At 34.0% G+C, this 24,520-nt stretch overlaps 3 protein-coding genes across 3 annotated transcripts; 1 reads left to right on the top strand and 2 right to left on the bottom strand.

The window, feature by feature from the left end:
• Positions 1 to 2,314: 2,314 nt before the first annotated feature.
• Positions 2,315 to 3,282, bottom strand: LOC137919427 (uncharacterized protein C16orf52 homolog A). The gene is made up of 3 exons (XM_068762501.1): positions 3,013 to 3,282; positions 2,734 to 2,946; positions 2,315 to 2,662 (listed from the first exon to the last, which is right to left on the bottom strand). Exons 1-3 carry the CDS (start codon positions 3,113 to 3,115, stop codon positions 2,475 to 2,477), a joined length of 504 nt encoding a protein of 167 aa, XP_068618602.1. The 5' UTR covers positions 3,116 to 3,282; the 3' UTR covers positions 2,315 to 2,474.
• Positions 3,283 to 5,505: 2,223 nt separating this feature from the next.
• On the bottom strand, positions 5,506 to 10,399 carry LOC137919326 (leukocyte receptor cluster member 8 homolog). The gene is made up of 5 exons (XM_068762371.1): positions 9,052 to 10,399; positions 8,203 to 8,716; positions 7,623 to 7,827; positions 7,037 to 7,244; positions 5,506 to 6,099 (listed from the first exon to the last, which is right to left on the bottom strand). Exons 1-5 carry the CDS (start codon positions 10,119 to 10,121, stop codon positions 5,937 to 5,939), a joined length of 2,160 nt encoding a protein of 719 aa, XP_068618472.1. The 5' UTR covers positions 10,122 to 10,399; the 3' UTR covers positions 5,506 to 5,936.
• A 1,572-nt stretch (positions 10,400 to 11,971) lies between these two features.
• On the top strand, positions 11,972 to 23,713 carry Vps8 (vacuolar protein sorting 8). Its single transcript, XM_068762116.1, has 9 exons — positions 11,972 to 12,367; positions 12,439 to 12,621; positions 14,050 to 14,859; positions 15,376 to 15,707; positions 15,789 to 15,912; positions 17,431 to 17,584; positions 18,179 to 18,387; positions 19,358 to 19,525; positions 21,466 to 23,713. Exons 1-9 carry the CDS (start codon positions 12,278 to 12,280, stop codon positions 22,789 to 22,791), a joined length of 3,396 nt encoding a protein of 1,131 aa, XP_068618217.1. The 5' UTR covers positions 11,972 to 12,277; the 3' UTR covers positions 22,792 to 23,713.
• Positions 23,714 to 24,520: the final 807 nt, after the last annotated feature.

Here is a 24,520-nt window from a genome sequence, read left to right as displayed (position 1 = left end):
ATTGCGCTGTAATTATAATACCGATTGCTAAAACTTTCAAAAAGAAACTATTGAGGAGTACTCGTGTAATTTTGCATAATTGAATATTAAACTACTAATAACTAAAGTCATGATTGGCTAACTACGGGTACAAAACTAAAATTTAATAAAAAATAATGTACTTACTTTTCTCCAGCACTCTCAAACAAAATAACACTGACTCATTATAATTTGTGTGATATACTATCTGTTTATATTTTTTAAAATATTTTCTTGGCACTTTTCTTTTCAAGATTCAGGAAACGAATAAACGTATTTATCCCACATTCGTATTTATAGAGTGACGAATTGAACAAGTCAGTGCAAGGTAGCTAAGCTCTGAGACTGCGACTCTCAGGTTTTTACAAGTTCAAAATGTATTGCAACCACAAAGCGAATACCAACATCCTACAACTTACACAATTTTATAAACATATATAATAATTTTTTTACTTCATAGGTACCTTTAAAAAATAATATAAATGTTTTGATATTATAAGATAGTATGATGTAAGTAAGTAAATAGGTACTATCAATGTTTGTGTTGAGATCCACTATCGTGGACCCCCATTTTCATTTCATGGACCCCCAAATTTTTTTTCGCTAATGTAGGCCCCTTGCAGGTTGTCATAGACCCCTAGGGGTCGATATAGACCACTTTGGAAATCACTGGTTTAGCTTAATCATAATAAATCCCTCAATGCATGTTAACTTAAATTACAAGTTTGAAGTTCATTGGTTTAACCAGTAAGTTTAAAATTGTCATATAAATATATTGAGGCAATGATTGTTAACATTAATATTCAGAAAAATTTACCCCTATACTGGAAATTAAAAAGAATGTTTCAATGAAAGAATATATACGAGGGTGAATCAAAAAATTCTTGGAATCAATATTAAAAAATGCAAAGATTTAAATAATAATATTTTATTTTTCTTAAATAATGCAATGCATTTAGAATAACGCGTTTCTAACTTGCTTATTCCTTGTGAAAAAAAATTATTTTCTTGACTCTCGAAAAAGTCCTCTACGGCAGCTATAACCGCGTCATTATCGTGAAATTTTGTTCCACGAATTTCCTCTTTCAATTTTGGAAATAAGTGAAAATCACTTGGGGCTAAGTCCGGAAAATATGGTGAGTGGTCAAGGAGATTGAAGCCAGCACAGCGAATTGCGTTGAGCGCAACTTCCGATCGATTAGCAGGAGCGTTATCTTGAAGGAACGACACGCCCAACGACAGTTTTCCACGACGTTTTTCTTTAATCACTTCACGCACTTTCGGGATTAAATTTGCATAATAGGGTCCAGTAATCGTCTGGCCTTTTGGCATGTAATCAATAAAAAGGATTCCTTCACTATCCCAGAACACAGAGGCCATAACTTTGCCAGCGGTAGGAGCAACTCGAAATTTCTTAATGGATGGAGAGGATGGTCGTTTCCAAGACATGCTTTGTCTTTTAGTTTCAGGATCAAAATGGTGGACCCACGTTTCATCCATGGTGACAAGACGACGGCAAAAATTATCCGAATCACGCTGGAACATTTCGAGATTACGCTTGGAAATTTCCAAACGTCGCTTTTTGTTTTCGTCGGTTAACATTCGTGGCACCCATCTTGCAGACACTTTTTTGAACCCCAGTGAATCAATTAAAATGGATTGAACGCTACCAAAAGATATCTTTAGGATCTCAGCTATATGTTTTATAGTCATTCTTCTGTCTTCCAAAACCAGATTCTCAACCTTTTTGACATTTTCTTCTGTAACGGAGGTTGAAGGCCGCCCAGAACGCGGGTCATCTTTACAGCTTGATCTACCTCTTTTAAATTCAGCCACCCAGTACGCAACCGTAGAATAGGGTACAGCATCACCCCCTAATGTCTGCTGAATGTCCAAAAAAATTTCCTTCGTAGACATTTTTTTCAAACTGAGATATTTTATCACCGCACATAACTCACTTTTATCTATAGTTTTGACTTTTTAGCAACTCATTGCACAAAAAAATTTATTACATGCGAACGAACTGACAAAAACAAGTGACAGTCTGTATAAATATAGTGTGATAGACACTCTTTAATTGGAATATCGAACTTGATCCAAAAAGGTTTCATATATATGCACTTCTAAGAACTTTTTGATTCACCCTCGTAATAATTTTATCTTAGCTCTAACCATATTTTATGATAATGAAATCATTGTTGTATACTCATCACCATTATTTTTATATACTATCAGCGAAACATGTTTCATGAGTATAGTAGTAGTAATAGATCACACAATGAAATGAAACACATCAGAAGTTTAAAAGTTATGGTAATATTTACAAATAATTTTTATTACATACAATAGTATCCATTTATGAGATTCTAAATGTTATACATGTCATTTCTAACAAACAATATTTACAAAAAATAATGTTGTTATCTTAAATAAATCTAAATTTGCCTCATTAATGCCTAAAAATGAGGTAAACATACTTTGCCTGCAAATAACTCTGATATAACAGTTATCCACAATGATAGTACAAACAAAATATATGATATCCCAACTTGATGACTATTTGGCAGTTGATAGGGCTGACCACCAATTTCATCAACATGAAATCCCATTGGGAAGATTACAGCAGCAAGACAAAATGCAACCACTGAAATATTAATGTTAGCTTTATATGGTATTTAAAGTATCAAGTAACTAACTTTTATATAACACACATACTTGCTGCAAATCCAACCCATCTTGCATATGGAATTACGTTCCGATCAAAATGACTTGAAGCCAGAAGAATCACTGTACTTGTAATACAAACACATCCAATCAGTATACATATTAAAGCTAGTAACCATTCCGGTTGTAAATCTGGGGTAAAACAAACTTGAGGTCTATTATACAGCGTCATACAAGACCACATTAATCCAAGTCGAGTGTCACCTGAAATTAAATAGATTAGAAACAATTTCTTTCGTTAACATGTCATCTTATCCTTCAGAATTTTACCTCCTACATCTGTAATTATCCAATCAGGCATAGCAAGGCTAACAATTGCAAAAACATCTGCTGCCATAAACAGAGTTCCGGATATAACTGTAAGCTTATCCATAATCACTTATTCTAGAATATTACTAAAAAACAAGGATAAACAATTTGTCACCAGTATGTAATAACATTTACTCTATGCATGAGAATAAAAGACAGTCACTTGGTATAACTAAACCATCTCAGTTGTGAGAATTGTTTATCTTTTGCTGAATAAATTCTGTCTTAATATAGCTGTCACTGACTTTGAATGAACTACAGGTAATAAATATTCAATGTATTTTTGAGCGTATAAGTCTCTATTCTATGGCGGCAACAGTGATGAAACTAAAATAAAATTCCTTTGTAGACTTCGTATACTGAAAATAAAATAGACCAGACAAAGTTATTTCTCATGTTATATCAATATTGTAGGCATCAGTTACTTAGTCTGGCCATAAATACTATTATTGTAAAAAATAAACGGAATATTATTTTCTAACTTGAAATCTGTCATTTTTATATGATTGTTCATTGTATTTCTAATTTTCGCGCCAAAATATTGTAAAAATATTTAGTGATATTATAATAAAGTGAAGTGGTAAGTATTAGTATATTGCATTACATTAATTAGGTTTTGTGTAAAATATATTTTTTTTAAATTCTCCTTACGTTTGGTATTAGTCAAATGTTTGTGTATGTATGACTATTGATAGGTACAATTAAAACTGTGTTGTTTGTAATTGTGTGTTTGGTGCGATCTTAACTGCGAAGAAATGGCTTTGCCATATTTATTAATGAAAAAGGTACCAAAATGTCGTCACAAGTGTATTAAGACACAATTCTTGAGGTGGTTAAGACTCTTAACACGTTGAACGCCATGGCGGATACCATGTGTCCGACAGCATACTGTCTCCTGGGGCCACACCATTAAATCGAAAGTCGTCAAAAAATCGCCAAGGTGTTTTTTGCAAATATTGTCAGTAAAACCCTTAAAAATAATGGGCGACTTACGGAAACAGCGATTTACCCATTATTTTTCTGCGAGGCCGCGCGGGTCACATGCCTTTAAAAAAACAGTCGAAACACTGTCCGTTGGCTCTCTAGAGGCTTGTGAAGTGATCGAGGGCTTGCGGACACATGGTGTCCGACACGGCCTCTTGGACCCAACATGATGGCAGTCACATGGTGTCTGTCGCGGCCCACTGAACTATACATGGTTTTTAGTCTGGCGTTCAACGTGTTAACAACGTTATGTTCAATAACCAAGAATGGTTCTAACAGCAAGATTCCGCCTGGATTATAAAGCTTGATGCACCCAACCTCGGTTAGAAACAATGTTTTGAACTTCCTCATAGCTGAAGATCGGCAATATAGTCCTGATTTTAATAAACTAGATTAAGCTTTACTCTAAACACTGTGATAATTTGGAGTCCCTAAAACAATCCATAAAATTGGCAGCCAAGCCTTTTCTCTTCGAAAGAGTGCATTCTGCTATTGACTACTGGCTTCAAAATTTAAGACTATAACAGCCAATGTAAACCATTTCGAATAAGCTCTCTATTTACTATATTAATTTATTAAACTAATACACTGTAATAGTAATGTTACATATAATAAGAAAATGTTTTTTTTAACAATTTTTATAGCAAAACTACTTTGTAATAAAAGATATTAGACAGGCAAAATATTATCTTACTCTGTAATTTAGAAGCACTATAGTTGTTTTTTTGAAAATAATATTAATTAGTGATTTATAAATAACACAGACACTGCTGTTGGCATATAAACCAGTTAAAGCCCGGCATAAAATAGAAGCTAAATTGAAAATCTCTTTCAAATTATTTTGACACAAGAAAATGAAAAAGTAATTACTTAAAACTTAAAATGTTGATAATTCATTAGATTTATGTGACCTAACAACCTAACTCGGTGCCAAAAAATTAGCCCATTTTATTAGTGTTAGCAAAGCACTCTGGCTTAATGTAACAGTCGTTTGTTTTCTTTCAATCACAAATTGAAGTAAAATTCCATTGATATAAATTATTTTTATAAGAGTTTTGGAAACTGAAATTATAATTACAATCATAGTATATAATAAATAAGATATTTATGGCTTAGCTTAGTAAAAAAAAAAGGAAAAACATTTAGCAATTATTTACTAAAATGTGTAAAGATTTGCTGAAAATAACCAAAATAGAATAGATCATAATCACAAATATGAAGAACTTGAGAAATTCATGTAATATGAACTAGATAGTAATCCAACAGAACCTCATATTTTAAGTCATTATCATTTTAAGAAATCTTGTGATTTATAACGACAGATCAAAAACTCCAGGACAAAGTAAATGGTTTCTAAGATATTATTGTAACAATGCATGTCATAAAATATCTATTATTACCAGCAATGTTGCATCACTCTAAAAGAAAAATTAAATAAAAGACATGTTTTAACTTTTTTTTTATTTGATATAAAATCACTTTTACCAACATATTTAACTATATTAATGAAGCACATTACTCAAAAATATTTAATATCATTCAAACTTTATATACAAAACAATTGCTTTACATGCTGTCCATTATTAACTGCACTATTTCTTCTTAAAGTCAGTAGCACTATAACATAGTTTAACACAAACCTCCCAATTTATAAATAGTCTATCACATCTTCATAGTATGATGATTGCATTTTGAAAAAATGAGGATTTTCACGGCAACCTTCTTCTGTAGAATATTGATATAAATTACTTCGCCACCATAGCATCCTAGTAAAATCCTGATGAATTTGATATGTGGTTTGTTGGTGCAGCGCTGGACTATTGACACCCGCAACTGTGTGGTGATTACATAACCACACAACAACATGATACTACAAGAGGATGCCTATTAAACAGAAAATGTTAAATACCCATAGCATTTGGGAGGCTGGCTTTGCAATCTAGTTGGGTTTGATCACAGCCAGTGTATATAAATGAAAATTGATTTAAGAATTTTAGGGCCTTGGAAGTAGACTCAAATGCCAGCTCTCGAACGATGAAGTCCACAGGAACTGACTGCCTGTAGCTGAACACATAAAATAATGTTATTAAAACAAAACCAGCACAGCTGGTTAACACATTCCAATAAATTTATAAATCCTTTATAATATTATATTTTTATGTTTTCAGAATTCACCTCTAAATACTTACCCAAAAGTGAATATTTTTGCTACAGTAAATACCACAAACTTTTGCATTAAATATGTTTCTAGTATATAAATAATATATGTAACAACTAAGATGAAAAAAATAGCCTTTTCCTGTTTTAGTCTACTAAGATAGTTAGCATAGATATACCTTCTGTTTAATTAATTTATTAATGCATCATTGGTATTTCGTAAAGGAAAGTTACTAAACAAGATTTTTTGGTTTAATTTGAAAATTGTGCCATCCTTAACACAAGAAGGGATGTTTAAGATTCCAATGACGAAACAATTTATCGTGTTTGTCTAATATTTGCAGAATAAAAGATATTTTGTGTAGCATGATGAGTAAATATGTATTAATGTATGTACATTTTTTTTAAATATAAGCTTTTTAAAAACACATTGTATAAATTATAAGCAATATGATTAGTGCATGTTAAATGATTTAATTTCTTGTAATGTTAATTTAGACTAGGTGGATGGATTACATAGTCAAAGTTGCAGAAAATCACTGGATGCAGTGCACAACTGGTCATTGTACAATCTTTGGATAATTTGGCTTATGCCTAACAGTAGGAATTTATTGGGTGACATCATTGATGATGACATTGATTACTATTTAGATAACTTCAAAACCAGTTTTTCAAAAATGCATAGAATGCAGGGAATACAAATCAAAATAATGATTATCAATTTTGGTGTAGAAATAATGCTATGTCATGCTCATGCTTTAATTCAGATTCGAAAGTTAACTTAAAGCTAGTTAAAATTTTGCAACAATGATAAAAACATATTATAAAAGTAAAAAAAACATACGACTTAATGATGTATTTCATGTATCGTTTTCTTTCTCTCTCCACAAACCAGTCCATGAGATATCCTGCCATTAAGGGGGCGGATTTATACAACAAGAAAAATTTATGAAGATTTCCTGTTGTCCATGCATGCCTTGTGAGAAGTGCATGTTTTATGCATTCATTTTCTCTATCCTCTTTAGAAAGAAACTTAAATATTGTTATCAAATCTAAAAGAAAACATTTTAATTTATGAAATATCTGTAAACTTAATTAGATATGATTATAAATTAGTTTAAAACTTTTTTTATTACATTCTTTAAATATTCTATTGTATTTAGTAATCAAATACTATTTATGTTATATCTTATCTACCAGTTAATAATGTTTATGTCTAATTTAAGAATTCTGTTCATATATTAGCTTTACAGATACGTTTCATTGTGCATTTTTATTACAGATAATTGTAATTAGGCAGTTGTCAGAATTCTAACATAATTTAAACATTCATAATTTATTTATTAGTATAAAACATGTTTCACATTCATGAACAGTATTTAAGATATTATAATTTGAGTAATGTAGTAGTAAACCTTTTAACTACTTACCTAGAGTATTTGTCGTAAATATGTAGTAAAGTATCCTGTAAGCAGTAAATTCTGCTGCATTAACTCTGCTCTCTGGTAGCTCTGAGTAGAGCATTTTCAGCTGCGTTTGGCATTGGTTGAACTCCTCATGATCTCCTCTCTCTAAGGCTATCCTTGCATGCGTTTCATATACTTCTACTGTAAAACTATCCCTAATACCCTGCACCTAAAAAAATATTATGTGATACAAAATAAATTTTAACAATCTTGAATTTTGATTTAAATTTGTAAAGTACTTGTAAACAACCTTTGAATTTCCTATTTTAGATTAGTTAAATGAAACAAGAGAATGAAAAAAAACGAAATGTTTGACATATAGGTACTTTTATACACATGACATAATAATTTTGATATTTATTAAAAAATAATGATCATCATGTGACATTTTAAGAGTTTCTTGGTATTGTTCAAATCCATATTAATATACAAAAGTTAAACTACTACTTGGAAACTAAGTATAAAGGTAATAATAACCAGAATTTATGATTTCTAGTTTAGAAATGGTCTTGTACAGTTAAAAATGATTTATAAAAAGTCTTACTGTTAAATCCTGTCTTATAGATTTAAGCTGGTCACATGCATAGCGGTAGTCTTGTTTCTCTATCCATTTCTCTTTCACATTTCTGAGTGAATTCTTCAAAATGGAAACAGGCCTTACTTCACATGCCTCAGGTGCCTTTGTTAATCTTAAAAATGATTTTTCAATATCTAAACATGTACCCACAATATGCATATTATTTAACTCATAATCCCCTTCTGTATCTTGAATAAATGGTCTTTTAATACTTGGTTCCAATTTACGGGTACTCATTTGTATAGAGCTAGCAATACTAGGTACACTTGTATTCCCAAATCTCTCTGCACGCTTTTGCAATTTCTCAGCATTTCCTTGTACATCCTCAACAATAAATTGATTATAATTTTTTTTCTTGCCATTTTTATTGTATTTATCAGATTTTTTTTGATCTAATGACAATCTGTCTTTAACCTTAAGACGATTTTTATTTTTCAAGGTTTTCTTATCCTCGAACTCATCACTAGATGTTGATGAAGTACTGTAAATTAATTTAAAACATAATAATATCAAGTTAATAATGGAATATAACATGGCAACTAATGAGTGGGTCCCCCATTAGTTGGAACGACAACATACTCAAGTTTCTGGAGAAGTCATAAGATGCTGGAAGAACCAGACTGGTCATTGTGACAATCTTCTCTTAATCGGGGAAGCCTTTACCTTGCAGTAAGCATCTATCAGTTTACATGAATTTATAAAATATGACAACTTGTCTCAGTAAAAAGTGCAGATCTGGAGTAACAGTTATGAGCATTCTTAATTACTTACCACCCCTAAACAATATATTTTGGTGTAAAAAATTTAGATGTATACCTTGTATGCTTTTTAGGACTTCTAGATCTGCTTCTGGAATGTGGTCGACGACGTCGTTGGGGAGAGTTTTTATGTCCACTACTGAAACTCCGGCTTCCTACATTACTTCCTGACTTGGGTTTAGTATCTGAAAGATTCTCATTCTTTTGATATAAAGGTAAAGTGCCACGCACAGACTTGACCGTTAAATTATTGAGTTCACTATGAACACTTGGAATTGGTTCTTCATCCCAATTTCTGGTCCATATTTCATCTTTATTGGCAGCTGCTGTAATACGTCCCTTTAAGCATATATCAATCTGATCACGATCAAAAGCTGTTCTACATTTTTCATAGCATCTTTTAATATACCTTTCTAAGTTTTCAGGCCATGCTCCAGTTGATGATGGACATATAGTAGACGATTGTAAGAAATTTGATGAATTTACACTTGACACATTTTTTTCAGCTTCTTGCTCAATATTTTCCCCATTTATTTTTTCCTCTAAAGGTTTAGGAATATCTTCAGTTGCTAATGGTGGAGGTAATGGTACATCAAGGGGTGGAGGAGGCGGTGGTTTTGGTAAATCTGGTGGAGGACATGGGGGTAGTGGCGGAGGGTGATCAGGTAGGGGCGGTATTATAGTCGGTGCATTATCATCAACTATTTTATTATTTTTCTTACGCTTTTTCTTATTATTATTTCCGAGGAGAGGATTTTCGTTAGGAGGAATAGGAGCAGATTTTCTGTAATTGTTTAAATTGAACCTGATTGGCGACTGACAAAAAAATGGACGATTGGTATCAAGAGGTGAAATCCCAAGAAGTGGTGTTGAAGGCGGAGGTTTCGAAAAATGAGGATGGGCAAAATTTGGCTTCGCCTCATTATTTTGGAACTGATTACAATCATTGTTATGAAACCCTCCATTATTTACCATATGATTATAATACTGGTGATTGTAGAATGGCGGGCACATGCCACCGTGATATCCATTATATTGTGGATGTACACCGTACATCCACATATTAGAATTAGGAAGCCACATGTCGGCATTTTGTAATGCAGAATCTTTTGACGTGTTTTCTGTCATAATTATTATTAAAAATAAACCTTAAATATTTCAAAATCTTTTTAACGGCGAAATCACCATCCACAAAATGGCGTCGCAGCAAAAGCATAAAAGGGTCAACTGCATTACTCTTTACACAGCCACATCTTCCACTTACTTTTATTAACAATTAGATGTAATATTTCCGAGTTGCAACAATGCTCAACACAAATATATTCCCACTTATTGAACAAATTATGATTGAAGAAATAACTAAATATTCAGACTTCTTGCACGTACGTCACTGTCTTTACGACAAAAAACTGCAGATATTGACTAAATCGGTTGCCAGATATATCGCGATGTATTAAAAAACATCGATATTTCCCTTTCGTTGTATCAAAATGTTCCGAAACGTCGGACCGTGAAATTGATTTTATTCGATTCAGTGATGTATTTTTTCGTAAAAGCAGAGACTTTCTAAGCCTCTAGGAATCTTTAATTTTTCGATTTACCTCACGCCGTGAGCTTATTACTATCAATCAATAATGATCTGTTTTAAGTAGATGAATGCATCAGAATTTTTATTCGTCGTTGAAGTTATAAGTAGTCAAAAATTGATACACCAAAACTTTGTTTCCTTTTGATATTTCAATAAACATTGATGCAGTCGTTTCGACAGATGTATCGAAAAAATATCAATATATATTTGAAACGAATTATGTAATTTTCTAGGGTATTCCATAATACCTCAATGTTTGCCAATAACATTGCAAATCGTAAGGCATTGTAAAAGTTGTAGCTACTCCGAAAGTTGTATTTTTTAAAGTAAATTTGATGAATAGTTGGTTCCGCGAGACAAACATCATTAAGATAAGCATATTTAAGATAAAACGAATGGAAATGTTATATACATTTAAAATTTATTTATTATTTAGGTAATGAATTAGTTTACAGGAGCTACATTACGAGTTCCTCATAAACATTAATTCTTTATATACATCTGGCGACAAAGCGCACTCTACAATTCTCACGACTTGTGCTTGGTTGACGATTTTTAATGATCGGTATAAACATGGACTAAGCTTGAATGAATATACACATTTCTACTTCGGACTTTGTGTTATTACCTCCAAGACCAAGACCTGCCGGCCCTAGGAACAATTCCATAGGTTAAAGTGTTTTTGAAAACCACAGAAAGCCTTTCGAAAGTTACCATTGCCTTTATTAATGCGCGAGGTTATTTCATAGACTTGTTGATTCTCCCGTTTGTTAAAATCATTCCAATCGATATCTTGAATAGAATTAGGAAGTACAGTAGAGAGAAATCACAAATGAAATAAAAGATTGTTGTGTGAAGTAAAATGCATGGCGGGTACAAATGGAATGCTTTTAAGGAATCTCGTTATAATAGATTTACAAAGCTATTTATACACCTGCGATAAACTACTTAAGTAATATACAGGTTGTAGCCCGCCGCAACGGCAACAAGAAAATTATTTAAAAAAAGGCCGTTCCAATGTATTTATATATATTTTCATATTTCATTTTATTGAAACTTTATTATATTTCTCCATATTTATTTACCGTTTTTCCGATAATTCAATTTAATAAACGCTTTATTTAAAATAAATATAATAATAAAAAAATTAAGAGAATGAATGTGTTATAATTTCTTTGGGAAATAAGTCGAAAAACTTAAGTATACCAGGTACTTAATACTTTAAAAAATCTTTATTATATATATTATAATATCGATAACAATTTTATACCCTAATAATATTGACATATGGCACTGTCATTATAATTAAAGGAAGATATCACTTCTGGGAAATGAATAATCATATTATTGTACGTTATTTATTACAACAAATACACCATGGGATAGTGAACAGAAATTCAAGTACATTACATTTTTATACAAATTAATATATTTAGATTTGTTACCAGGAAATCGTTTTTTAACTTTACAAAAATTTTGTTACACCAGTAGTAACTAAAAACCATTGTTTAAATTATTTATATATTTTTTTATGCTGTTTGGGTGGTCACTAGAAAATGATTTCGGTAGTTTAAAAGTTTTTAATAGAATTGTATTTAATAGCAATATGTGAACTCCGTCAGAGTAGTTATACACGTAATCTAAAGAAGGACTTGCCAGTGATTAAATAATTTATTTATATTACTTTGGAGACATCATGGATTTGTTAAAAACTCCATCTATTCAATCATTATTAGATTCTGATCTAGAATCTGTTGGAAGTGTTCAATATGTGGATATAGAAGAGGTATATGAACCTTAAGTAGATTATCTAATTCCATAGAAATGTACCAAATGTTAAAGAAATATTGCTTTTAGCTTGATGAAATAGAATATGCATTACCAGAAAGTGAAGCTCCTACTTTAGCAGAAGTCCTGTCTACAGAAGATGGGGAAGTTGAAGATAAGACAAATATCAAAACATTTAAAGATCCTGTGATATGTTCAGCGCTTCAAGTAGAATTTTTACAAGCAATTTCACAGCAATTAATGCAAGGTCAAGTATGTATGCTGCATTTTGAACAATTGTTTGTTAAAAATAATTTTATCTCAAACACTGATTGTGTTCGAACTAAATAATAATTGTGATGAAAAAATCAGTAATGTAAAAATCATACTTTAGTACTTGGTACTATTGATATGGTTCAATAAACTCACTTCTATAGTTGTTGGCCCAAATTGGTGAAAATGCTATATGTAGAAACTTTAGCCAAGGTTGCCAAAGAAGCTTTGCTTCTTTATAATGTTTTAGGCTAAGCATTCTCTGTGCTTTGCCCCCCTATATCCCATCTGCATAATCTATGAATGCCATTTAGGAAGAATAAGTCAATTCAGAACAAATTATTGTTATTGTAAATATGCATTTTTATCCTTAGTCTTTAACGAAATTAAATTTTTGTTATAACTGTCAAGTGTTGCTCATTCTTGAATATTATATATTTAATTATAAAATGATGGATAAAGATGAAAAGAGAATTTACACAATGAAAAGTAATTGCTCTTGTACTGTATCAACTTCCTTCTTAAGTATATGTGACACATAATCTTACATATTGCTGTAGTTTTATAGGATGTAACTGTTAGTTCAAGTTAAGAGCATATTTTATATTTAAGTAAAAATAATAATTATTTTAAGTAAGTCAGCCAAGCTAGATTTAATTTTATATATATAAAAGATGGATATAAGTCCTGAACTGATGTGAGAATTTACCCCTAAAATGTAAAAAATGTATGAAAATAACTTTAAATTGGCATTGAACTTTGATGTATGACTGCACGTGCGGAAGAGGCTAAATATTGGTCCTTTTCTTACTTAACTTTAAATTGTTTGGCTTCAAAATGTTTTTGTTAAACTATCGTGTTTATTTAAGTAAAATAATGATATTGCCAATTTTTTTCAGTTAAACTGTTACTATGTTTTTATCTACTTGATGATATGTAGACTAAAGATTCAGAGCCCTGTGCTTATCCTTTTGAATCTTACATCCAATGGCATCTTTGTTTTGTCACCAACATAATATAAGCTGAAATGACATTTTATATGAAATTTTGGCATCCCAACATTTTTATTCAGAGCCTTTTCACCATGAACAGAAAGTATAGTTATTAAATAGCCCTACATCATTAGCCCATTAGTGAAGGTCTTAGGCAGCACGAGGATATCACTTATGATGTGATTTGTCATTAGCTTAATAAGATTTTGCTCTATAAACCAAAACTGTAATAGTTTATAGGGGCTACATAACATTAACATTGGGGGCGCATTGAACATGGCTATATTTTGACATTTATTATACATTCTGTGATAGTTTATCTCCATTTTTGCACAATAGGAATGCAGTAAATAAACTGATTTTTTAATCATCTTAAACATTTTTTTAGTATTTTCATGTTTATGTTATTACTTTAGCAAGAAAACATTGGTTTTAGGAAAGGACCCTAGTAGGTGCAGCAACAGCTTTAAGTGTTGGTAATACAGGAAAAGCAACAGTAGGCACAGCTCGTGGGCATCTATTATCATTCCAAGATCAAACTTTGAGATGGGTGTGTGATTTAAATGAAGATTGTGGTGCAGTTACTTGTTTATCATACAATGTTGATAGTACACGACTATTAGCAGGATATGCACGAGGTCTCGTATTTCAATATGAAAGTGTAAAAGGAGTTATTCTAAGACGAGTAACTCTAGGTGGAGAAACATGGGGAGTGCTGCGAGTTACATGGGCTGGTACTTCTGGCTTGGCACTCGATACTGGTGGATCCGTCTGGTTAATGAAATTCTCTCGACCACTCGGAGTTCGCTCTACGCGCGTATCCTGTCTTTTCTCAGGCGCACGTGGTGAAGTAGTAGCAATGACCGCAAGGGACGCACGTATTTTGGCTCTGGCGACGCTATCACGCGTTATTATTGTTGCTGGTGGGAGAGCTGCTGGAATAAAGTTGGATGGACCAGCTGATACATTGCCAGTTTTGGAATGGTGTGAAAATGACAACAGAATGCTAGTGTGTGCACGATTTAACAAGTTACAATGGCTCTCTATCAATATAACGGGGACAGCAATTTCGCTACGTCCAGTGCAAAAAGTTGAATTGACCGCAACACCACTGTGGATGGGCTGGCTCGGCGGCAGCCTCGCCATATTCGACGTCAATGAAAATCTTCGAATATTGGGTGATGATTATGACAGGCCTTTGGATCTGTGTTACATTGAGCCAGTATATTCATCAGCTTTTTTCAAGGTATAAAACTATAACATACCTTATTATTAATGTACTTTTCCGCAAATTAACAAGATTTTTTTTGCGAATACTTAGTAAACTGTAACTCACCAATTGTATAATTTCATGAATATTGTTTTGGATTTATTAACGGGTCCCTCCGTATGTAATCATCCTTATGTTCTTAGCCATATAATCTGAATTGAAGAAAGTTGAAGTTACGAGTTATTACCTAATATTATGAAAGAACTTTAGGACTTAATAATTCCATAACACAATTTTATTACAGCAAAATAATTAAAAGGAATATAAAGTTACAAATAAAACAGTAGGTATAGGGAAAAGATTTCGACAGATATAACTATTGTATAACTCAACTGATAATTTCAATTAAATGCAAATATAACGTTACTTTCTTTATTTCTCTTAAAGAAATGATTAGAACTGTTTATATACATAGTTTTACTAAGTTATTATTGTATGTTTACGCTGTTATATTCATAGAACACTATGATGTTTAATCTAGAACATTTTCAGGGTCTATGGACAGATGGTCGTGTATCGGTTGCAATGTGCAAGGCCGGAGAAAGTGCGTTAGCTGGAATTTGTATTTCAGAAGGAACTTTGTCAATACTTGGACGCAAAGGCATCATTAGGGTACGCCCTCGAGACGTACTTGCCAGAACTCAAGCGTTCATTGCCTCCGGACGACATTTGCAGGCTTTAAAACTACTATGCTCTACAAAAGGCCCTAATGCTAAGACTGTAGCCAAAGATCTTGTGAACACATTGTCCGAAAGGCCTCACATACTAGCCAATAAGAATGTCTCAACACAAGCCATCAAATTATGTTTGAAATTTAACTTAAAGTAAGTTATTTAAAATTTCTATGTTATTCTAATCATTATATATTTATAATCTGTAATTATAATTATACAACATATTTTTAGCGAAGAGTTATGGTCTTATCTTTGGGAGAATTGTTCTCATGAAAAAGCTTTTGTGGAGGCATTGGGGGATGCTATTGTGCGTGGAGAATTTTCTTCTTTACTACCAACCCCAGATTATATGCAAGTATGTAAAATCAACTTTTTATATTACTTTGGTTTATTCCAAACAGGGACATACGGTGCAGTTCCAGAATTTGTCTGTAAATTAAGAAGCTATTTTAAAAGTGCAATAGAGATGTTTCCAATAATAAACGTTCAAGCAAATACATGATGACTTAACCTATTAACTCTCTTACAGAAGTACCTAGAAAGGTATATATTTATAGACACAAAGTTTACTAAACAGAAAAAATTTAGATAGTTGCTACGCGCTGTACCATTATGTGAATTTATCAAGTTGGTAGATATTTTTAAAACTTACTAGGGTCCTGCATGTTTCCCTCTTTACTTCTCCTAGTAGGATCAATGATCCCAATTCGGAGACAAATATTCCGTTTACTTCATTACCACTGCAGTAATAAAAAGAAAATAGTGTCTGCATTGCTATATACAGCCCTTTCTACCATATCCAAGTATGAGGTATAGCTCTATTACAGAATTAAAGTTGGAACTTGAATTAACTACCATAATCCGGTAAAAACCGTGAATTAGATCCTAATTACGACGTCAATCTTACAGTGACCACTTATAGTTAGCTCGCATTAAAGCGAGGGCGGTCAAGAGAGACCCGTGGCGCTCCCGACCGCTGATAAGTCGTCGCTCCGCATAACTTAAACTACACCTCATTCACTACACTATACACCTTCACGGGTATAGTCCGTCTTCGTGCGTACTTCTTCGATGTAACTAAGATACGATCACCCAGCGTAATTTTTTAGTCCGTGAACCTCCTATTTCCGCGAAATCAATTACGATGAAGCTGCACAAAGCCTAAATCGGCTAGTAGCTCAACTTCAAACACATCAAATGCAAATGCACTTATAGAGTTTTATTGAACGTGACTCACGACGAATTATGTATCATTTGATTTGCTTCGTACATGGCTAGGCCGGCGGACAGTGATTATTGATTGCATTTTTATCACTGACGGGCTGTAGGTCCTGAAGCCAAGCAATAAAAACGAAAACTATATGCATCACAACAGGCCACCGTGGTCCAGTAAAACAGATGAAATAACTTTGAGGGATTTATTCGATACAAGTTAGATATAACCCGCCCATACCCATGCGAGAGAGATTATGCTTAGGTGTGTATCATTATTATAGCGTAGAACGTCTAATGGTGGACAGCGCCTTTTTCATTAGTTTTACGAACAGACCGGTCATCATCCAACGCCTTCCGACGACGTTAACAAGGTCATCTAATCTACCTTGTGGGTGGTCGTACTTCGCTGCGCTTGCCAGCTCGCGGTCTCAACTCTAGAGCCTTAAGGCCCTGGCGGCCACCTGCTCTGATCTGCGCTGTGTGGCCTAGCTAAGGCATTATGCACGTTTAAAAAAACTTAAAAACTAATCATCAACACGCTAATCAACGCAACATTCTAGTTGTCCATAGCACATAGCTTTTCGTTGATTAATACGAACACTGTAAGTTTGAATAATATATAATATACAAATATATAAATAAAACATTTTCTTTTTAGGCACTTATTGAAAAGTTATCCGACTTTGAACCGGACCTCGTGGAGAGGGTCGTTGCATCTGTTCCTTTGACGTCACTTGACCCGCATCGCGCCAGTGTTTTTACAAGAGAAAAAGGGTTATGGCGCGGAGTTGGCGCCATTGCGGCAGCGATTGGTAAAATATATATTTATGTTTGAAGGCAAAAAAATACTAGATATATGACTTAGTGTCAGGGAAAATTGTTGGTATAAGGCAAGATTGTGACGCATTATTACATTTCTATTTAGAATTAATAGACTAATAATCTAGCATTGCAGGAAACCTTAGATAAAAAACTTCATATTCAAGAAACCAAAATCCCAAAAGTCCAATCCGCGCTGCGCCTACTTTTGCCTACACTGATTTTAATTGTGTCTAAATCTTTATCTAATCATCTTGAGCATTGTCTAACACTGCATGCCAGTCGAAGATATTGTTTCGACCTAATTCACTCTAGGAGACACTACGAGGCTGTGCCTAATGCAGGATGTTTTGTTATGCAGTATTTACACTATACTGTTACTACTACATTCGATGTTATGGAATTCAATTTATTATTATTAAATCTACGATAATACGTTTTACGTCACGCAAGAATGCTTATAATAATGGCTAATCTCTCCCTTGGGTTAGAATTATTAATCTATACTCTTACTGGAAGCAAATTTAGATCAGCTTGACTGGGCTAACCGAGTCTTTTGTTATAAAACCATAACGATTTTCTTATAGATGGTAGCAGCGGAGCAATGCGTACTCTAGCAGAATACGTATCAGATGATTGCCCGGCGCGTGCAGGTGGAAGATGTGTTTGCGCAGGGGCAGCATTGTTGTTGGCGGCGGCTGACGCACTGGCGGGCCGCGGGGCCGCGGGTCGCCCGCTGCCAGAGCACGCACGCCCATTGGCGCGCCATGACGCACTTCACACATTACTTCTAGAAGTAACGACTCATTTCAAACCAGTTGATTAGTCAATTGAAATTATATTATTAATGTGCGGTCGTTCATTTAGAAAGTTAAACCTTACGTGTCGTATGTTATATGAACGGCACCTGACAATACCAAAGTTATTTAGAAAATGTAGCATATGTAAAGTTTATTTTGTAATAGTGCTTAGTTTAATTTTGTAAGGTCGTTTTAATTGTATATTGTAGTTATTTTGATATTGGTAACTTAAATAAAATTAAACAGTGCTTTGTTTACCGCATGCGCATTTATCAGCGGGCTGGAGGGCGTTACACTTCATTGCACGACTATTGCTGCATAGCGGAAGTAGCTATATTAGCCTTTCTTAGTTAGGATGTAATTGCGCGTGGTAACACTTGAATCTATAAGACATTTAGATAAAATTATTATATTTTTTGTGATTCTTATTTTAAGAAGTACATTATTTTGTTTACGCTATTACAGCCTGCAAGTTATTAAACATTCCAAACAATACGGCGTAGTTAGTTCCAAGGGGTAACGGTACCAACCCATATGGGTGCTGAAGCTTTTCATGAGTAATAGTTGCTCCAAAGACAAACAGGGAGATGTTATGTAATACCTCTTTTTTATGTATTATATTTTTATTTCATAAACACGTTCCTCACCTACAAATACTACAAGTAAAGACAGAAATTTGTTTTCTTTGTATAATTAGCCTAAAATTGATATAATTAAATGCTTTGTAAACCCTACCTAGGTTGGAATTTCTTTTTCTAATAAATTTGTGCATATGTTACGTTATAGTGCATAAAAGGTTGGTAACTTAGGCATAATGGAATAAATAATATTACATTAAATTAAAACTAGATTTAGTGAATAGTGTGGCTGAGTGTGAAACTAAATTTTATTTATTATTAATCTCATTCTCAAAGTTCTACTTCGTAGTAATTTTCATTATAACATTCTTTTTGTTTAATTTTAAAGGTTAATAATGGCATGTCACCGCTGGAGGTGTTGGTGCGTCATGATGCAGCGGCTGCTGTAAGGTTGCTGGAACAAAGCGCTCGGGAACCCCCTTTCGCCGGCCCCCTCGCCAAGCAGAATAGACTGAGGGTAGCGCGCGCATTACTCTCCCTCGCACCCAACATACAGGTAACATTGTATTCAAAAATCAGATGTGATTGATAAAAGGTTGTCAAATATCTCCCTTCCGCCTTTTTGTCTTTTGAATTTCGCGGCTATGTACAAAGCGCTACAGAGCTCGTATCTGGCAATACTATACATTATTTGAAAGGTCTTGACATAACCTACAAAACGACGCTAGACGTGTAAACATGGAGTTCACTAACGCCGAAATTCGCGCTATTTTAAAGTTTTCCTTCGTTAAAGGCAAATCCGCTAGAGAAACGTTCCGTGAGATTAATGGTGTTTTGGGGGATGGTACTCTATCACTTCGAACCGCATCGGAGGAATGGTTTCGACGATTCAGAGCCGGCGTAAACGACACCATGGATAAGCCAGCCGGCGGAAGACCTGTGACGACAAATACCCATCAAATCATGGACTACATCGAGTTAGACCGGCATGTGGCATCTCGTGACATCGCCCAGGAGATGGGAGTTAGTCACCAAACCATTTTAAACCATCTGCAGAAGGCTGGATACAAAAAAAGCTTGATGTTTGAGTGCCGCATGATTTGACGCAAAAAAACCTTCTGGACCGAATCAACGCCTGCGATATGCTGCTGAAACGGAACGAACTCGACCCATTCTTGAAGCGGATGGTGACTGGCGACGAAAAATGGATCACATACGACAATATCAAGCGAAAACGGTCGTGGTCGAAGGCCGGTGAATCGTCCCAAACAGTGGCCAAGCCGGGATTGACGGCCAGGAAGGTTTTGCTGTGTGTTTGGTGGGATTGGAAGGGAATCATCCACTATGAGCTGCTCCCATATGGCCAGACGCTTAATTCTACCATCTACTACGAACAACTGGACCGCTTGAAGCAGGCGATCGACCAGAAGCGTCCAGAATTGGCCAACAGGAAGGGTGTAGTGTTCCACCAGGACAACGCCAGACCACACACTTCGTTGATGACTCGTCAGAAGCTACGGGAGCTCGGATGGGAGGTTTTATCACATCCACCATATAGCTTGGACATAGCGCCAAGTGATTACCACCTGTTCCTGTCCATGGCGAACGCCCTTGGTGGTGTAAAGTTGAACTCAAAAGAGGTTTGTGAAAAGTGGCTGTCCGAGTTCTTCGCAAATAAGGAGGGGGGCTTCTACGAGGGAGGTATTGTGAAGTTGCCGTCTAGATGGAAACAGATTATCGAACAAAACGGCGCATATTTGAACTAAATCCGATCACTGCAACACTTTTTATAAAGCATTGAATAAAGAGCAAAAAAGCGGAAGGGAGATATTTGACAACCTGTTATTTAATTATTTATTTTATCTTGAACTTATCGATATCACTCGGCTCTTATAGTGTTTTAAAAAACCATCTTATTAATTGTGTATATCAATGAAGTTTCCTTTTTATTAATCGTTTTTTATTTGTTTGATATTTTTAATTTGTATGTACTGTTTCTTTAAGTTAATAAATTTATAAATCTTAAAAAATATAGATGACGCTTCAATGAATCGTCAATGAATTTTAATTATAGAAACTATTTATGAAGTTTCTACCTACGCTCAAGAAGATGTGGTTTATTGTCGCAAGCGCATTCCAGGTTCTTTTCGATAGAAAAGTGCTATCAATAATAAGCCAACAATAACAAGTGTTTAATGTGTCATCTGTTTCTGCAAAACACATATTAAACAGAAAAATGGAATTGCTAATTTTAATATACAATAGACAAAATAGCTACAGTGAATTAAGAAATGGTAAAAATTTAATATTTAAATCGAATTTAGAGATCACTTACTGGACCTCCTGAAGTTAATGAACACGCCATTTTCTTACACCGCTTTAAATCTTGAGTTGAGAACGTTTTTTAATAGCCATTACTAATAATGTGGATACAAAACTGATTTCGTTATAAAAACAAAAAAATAAGTTCATTTAAAACTAACATGTTTGTTTCAGGACCCTTCTTGCCGCATAGAGATACTTGATTTTATAAGCGGACAGTTACAATCGGGCTCGTTGCCCCTAGACCAAGAAGTAATAAAAGGGATTCAATTATTAGCTGAAGCCCTGGTTGGTGAACGGTCTGACCGTGCATGGCTCGCGTTGATGATGCGTCTACGTTCGCAAAGAGACTATTCTCTTACCAATTATCGAGATGCGATACTTCGGCCGCGCGTGCAGTGGAGAATTGATGCAGCTCTTGATTGCCATGATAATGTCTTAGAACATTTTTTAAAAATAGAAAGTCCGTCCTCATTGGATTTAGACGAAATTTTCGAATATATACGATCAAGATTCGAAATAGATGACAACATCAAAACCCGCCTACAACCACTTCTACCGAATTTTATCAAATTATATCCACAAGCTACTGCAGCTATTGTCAAGGAACACTATGATGTTTCTATTACGAATATTTTAAATTCTTTAGAAGACGAGGTTACTCTTCAATTTGGTCAATGTCTTCTCGATATGGCATGCCTAAAGGGTGACGCCGCCGCTTTATATCTACGTAGCCTATGCATGTTACGGCCTGCGGAAGTAAAAGACTTCTTAGGCAATTGCGTCGGCATCGTTCGACCAGAAGACGCTTTAACTATAATTAAGGAGCTCGGCCCTCGTGATGCCGAACCGACGTGTCTTGAGGCTACCGGTGATGCATCTGGTGCTCTAGATGTTTTACTTGAACTCATTTCTTCCAATAACGACACTAAAGCAAAACATATTGCAGAAGCGTGTGATTTATGTGTTCGCGTTGGGCCGACGGTACCGCCAAACGTATCTGCAGAGATGTGGACCCGACTGCTTCGGAGGGTAGATGAGGTACCCCCATCGTTATTGTTCGAGGCGATCGCCTATCTGCCGATAGACGAACTGTTAGTCAAAACTTGCAACTCGCCAAAAGTGGCATTAACTATATTGGAGAGCGGAGCGGGAAGAAAGCGTGTCTGGGAATGCGCACGGCTCATAACTGAACGCGAATCTCACAGAGCTTTGGTAAAGGCGTTAGCGACAGCGCGCAGGGGACTGGCAATCAGAGGCGAATGCCAAAGTTGCGGTGAAAGATTAGTGTCACGCATGGCTGTTCGAAGCACGCATTGCTCGCGTGCAGTTCACACAGATTGTGAGGGAGAGACGGCTTGCCAGATATGTGGCAAACGCGTCCCATCCCCAGTTTACATTTTGCCGCCGCTGCACCGTCGCTTAATCGCATCCACGCCGCAAGACTGCCCGCTGCTCTTAGTGGCACCGCCCAGACCTGACCTCGATGGCGTTGCATAATTAGGCCATTAACTTTGTAAAATATTTTAATTAATATTCTTTGATTATTCACTATTATTGCTATTTTTAAATTATTATATAAATTTTCGACTATAATTTCGTCAACTTGTTTAAAATTTCGTATTCGTTACAGAATTATTTTTATACGGTACATCATTCGACATAAATTAGAAAAGAATACTCTAACTTTCTTGAGAATAGTTTTTACATCAGTTTCGCTCTTGTTTCAATTCTGTTTTTTTTTTCGTTGTCTACGATGGTTTGGTGTTACTAGCTTATTTAATTATCTCTATTATTACAATGGCATATATACATAATAAGTGGCGCCTAATGAACAAATGTTTGTCTTTGCAAGGGTTTTACTGGGTGATAAAACCGATATAGTAATGAAATGCCAGGCAGAGTTTCAAGATAATAATAGAAATAATAAAAACAGATAATGTTGAAAAAGGTTGATATTTCCGTTTAGCCAAATCAAATGCCGGATACTATACTCGTTTCTAACGGAAAACTATTCGAAAGAGGTACTGTTATGTTCCGGTTAAAATAATAGTACAGTAGATAGTAAAATAATCGATAAATGGAATTTCATCGAAGCAAACAGCAAATTGAGACAAAAAGTATTTTCTGGTAAACCATGGGTCAATGGCCTCGTCGTTGCATAGTGAAATTAACAGAATTAAACTGGTTGAACAAAGTAGAAAAAACTCAATAACAAAATAAGATTGTACGAAAGGGTTCTTGAAGTGCATTTACGTTTATTAAAACATACTTAATATTGTATTGTAATTAAAAATATGCTATCTTTAATTAAATCTAACAAAGTTTATTTTACTTCGCTTTTTTACAACATTCCTATATTTAACAGTCATATGAATTTAACTTTTAGATTGACAAATTACATCACTTTACACACATTCCTCCTCAGCGATAGTTTTTAACAAAAAAAAACATACAAACTTATGTATCGAAAGAGATCTAGTAGTTTAAAAAATAAAATTATATGTCACTTAACCTAATAAATGTTGCAGAGTTGAGATATAAGAAAAATTTTGTTTTTAAAAAAAGTAACGTTCTTAACGTGACAACAACTATGACAAAAATCTGGCACTGCATTGAGCTGCGCTACATTTTTAGTTAAATGTAAATTTTAAACAATGGGATAGGCCGTAAAAACTAAATAAAACTACGATAATGAAGGTTACGGAGCAACGAAGTTCTCAAAGTTATTATCTTTTAATAGCCTACATGGTTTATTCAGCTAATTTACAATGGCATTCATTACAGTACGCTTATGAAATGTTTATATTTACTATAAGAAAATAAAAACACAGGTATTCTACAATAAATGTAATACACTCCAAGTAATGACGACATACAATGCTCTTGCAATGTTTTTATGTAAACTACGCTTTAGGATTGATATTAATTAATAACAAAACAACTTCGTAAAATAAATATTAATTTCTGTAAGCCGACTGACAAGGTTCGCTTTAATTTAAAATATAGCAAATTTTATCATTCTAGAAGTTTGGAAGGATTTTACTATATGTGAAAATATCTAAAAATTTTAATTTATTTAACACATAACGACTGCCTAGTATTTTTATGTAGCCTCTTGTTTCGTACATTTATTTAATTTAATACTTTTATAGCATAATTTTTACAAGACAAAATATTAAATCGTGCATTTATTTGTGCTATCAAAAAATATAAAAGTTATATTTTT

Source organism: Battus philenor, unplaced genomic scaffold, assembly GCF_028537555.1.
Source record: "Battus philenor isolate CCGP_79_NKW_IND1 unplaced genomic scaffold, ilBatPhil1.0.hap1 SCAF_16, whole genome shotgun sequence".
Lineage (NCBI taxonomy): Eukaryota > Metazoa > Arthropoda > Insecta > Lepidoptera > Papilionidae > Battus > Battus philenor.
The sequence above is the reverse complement of the archived record's forward strand: the minus strand, read 5'-3'. Positions and strand labels throughout refer to the sequence as shown.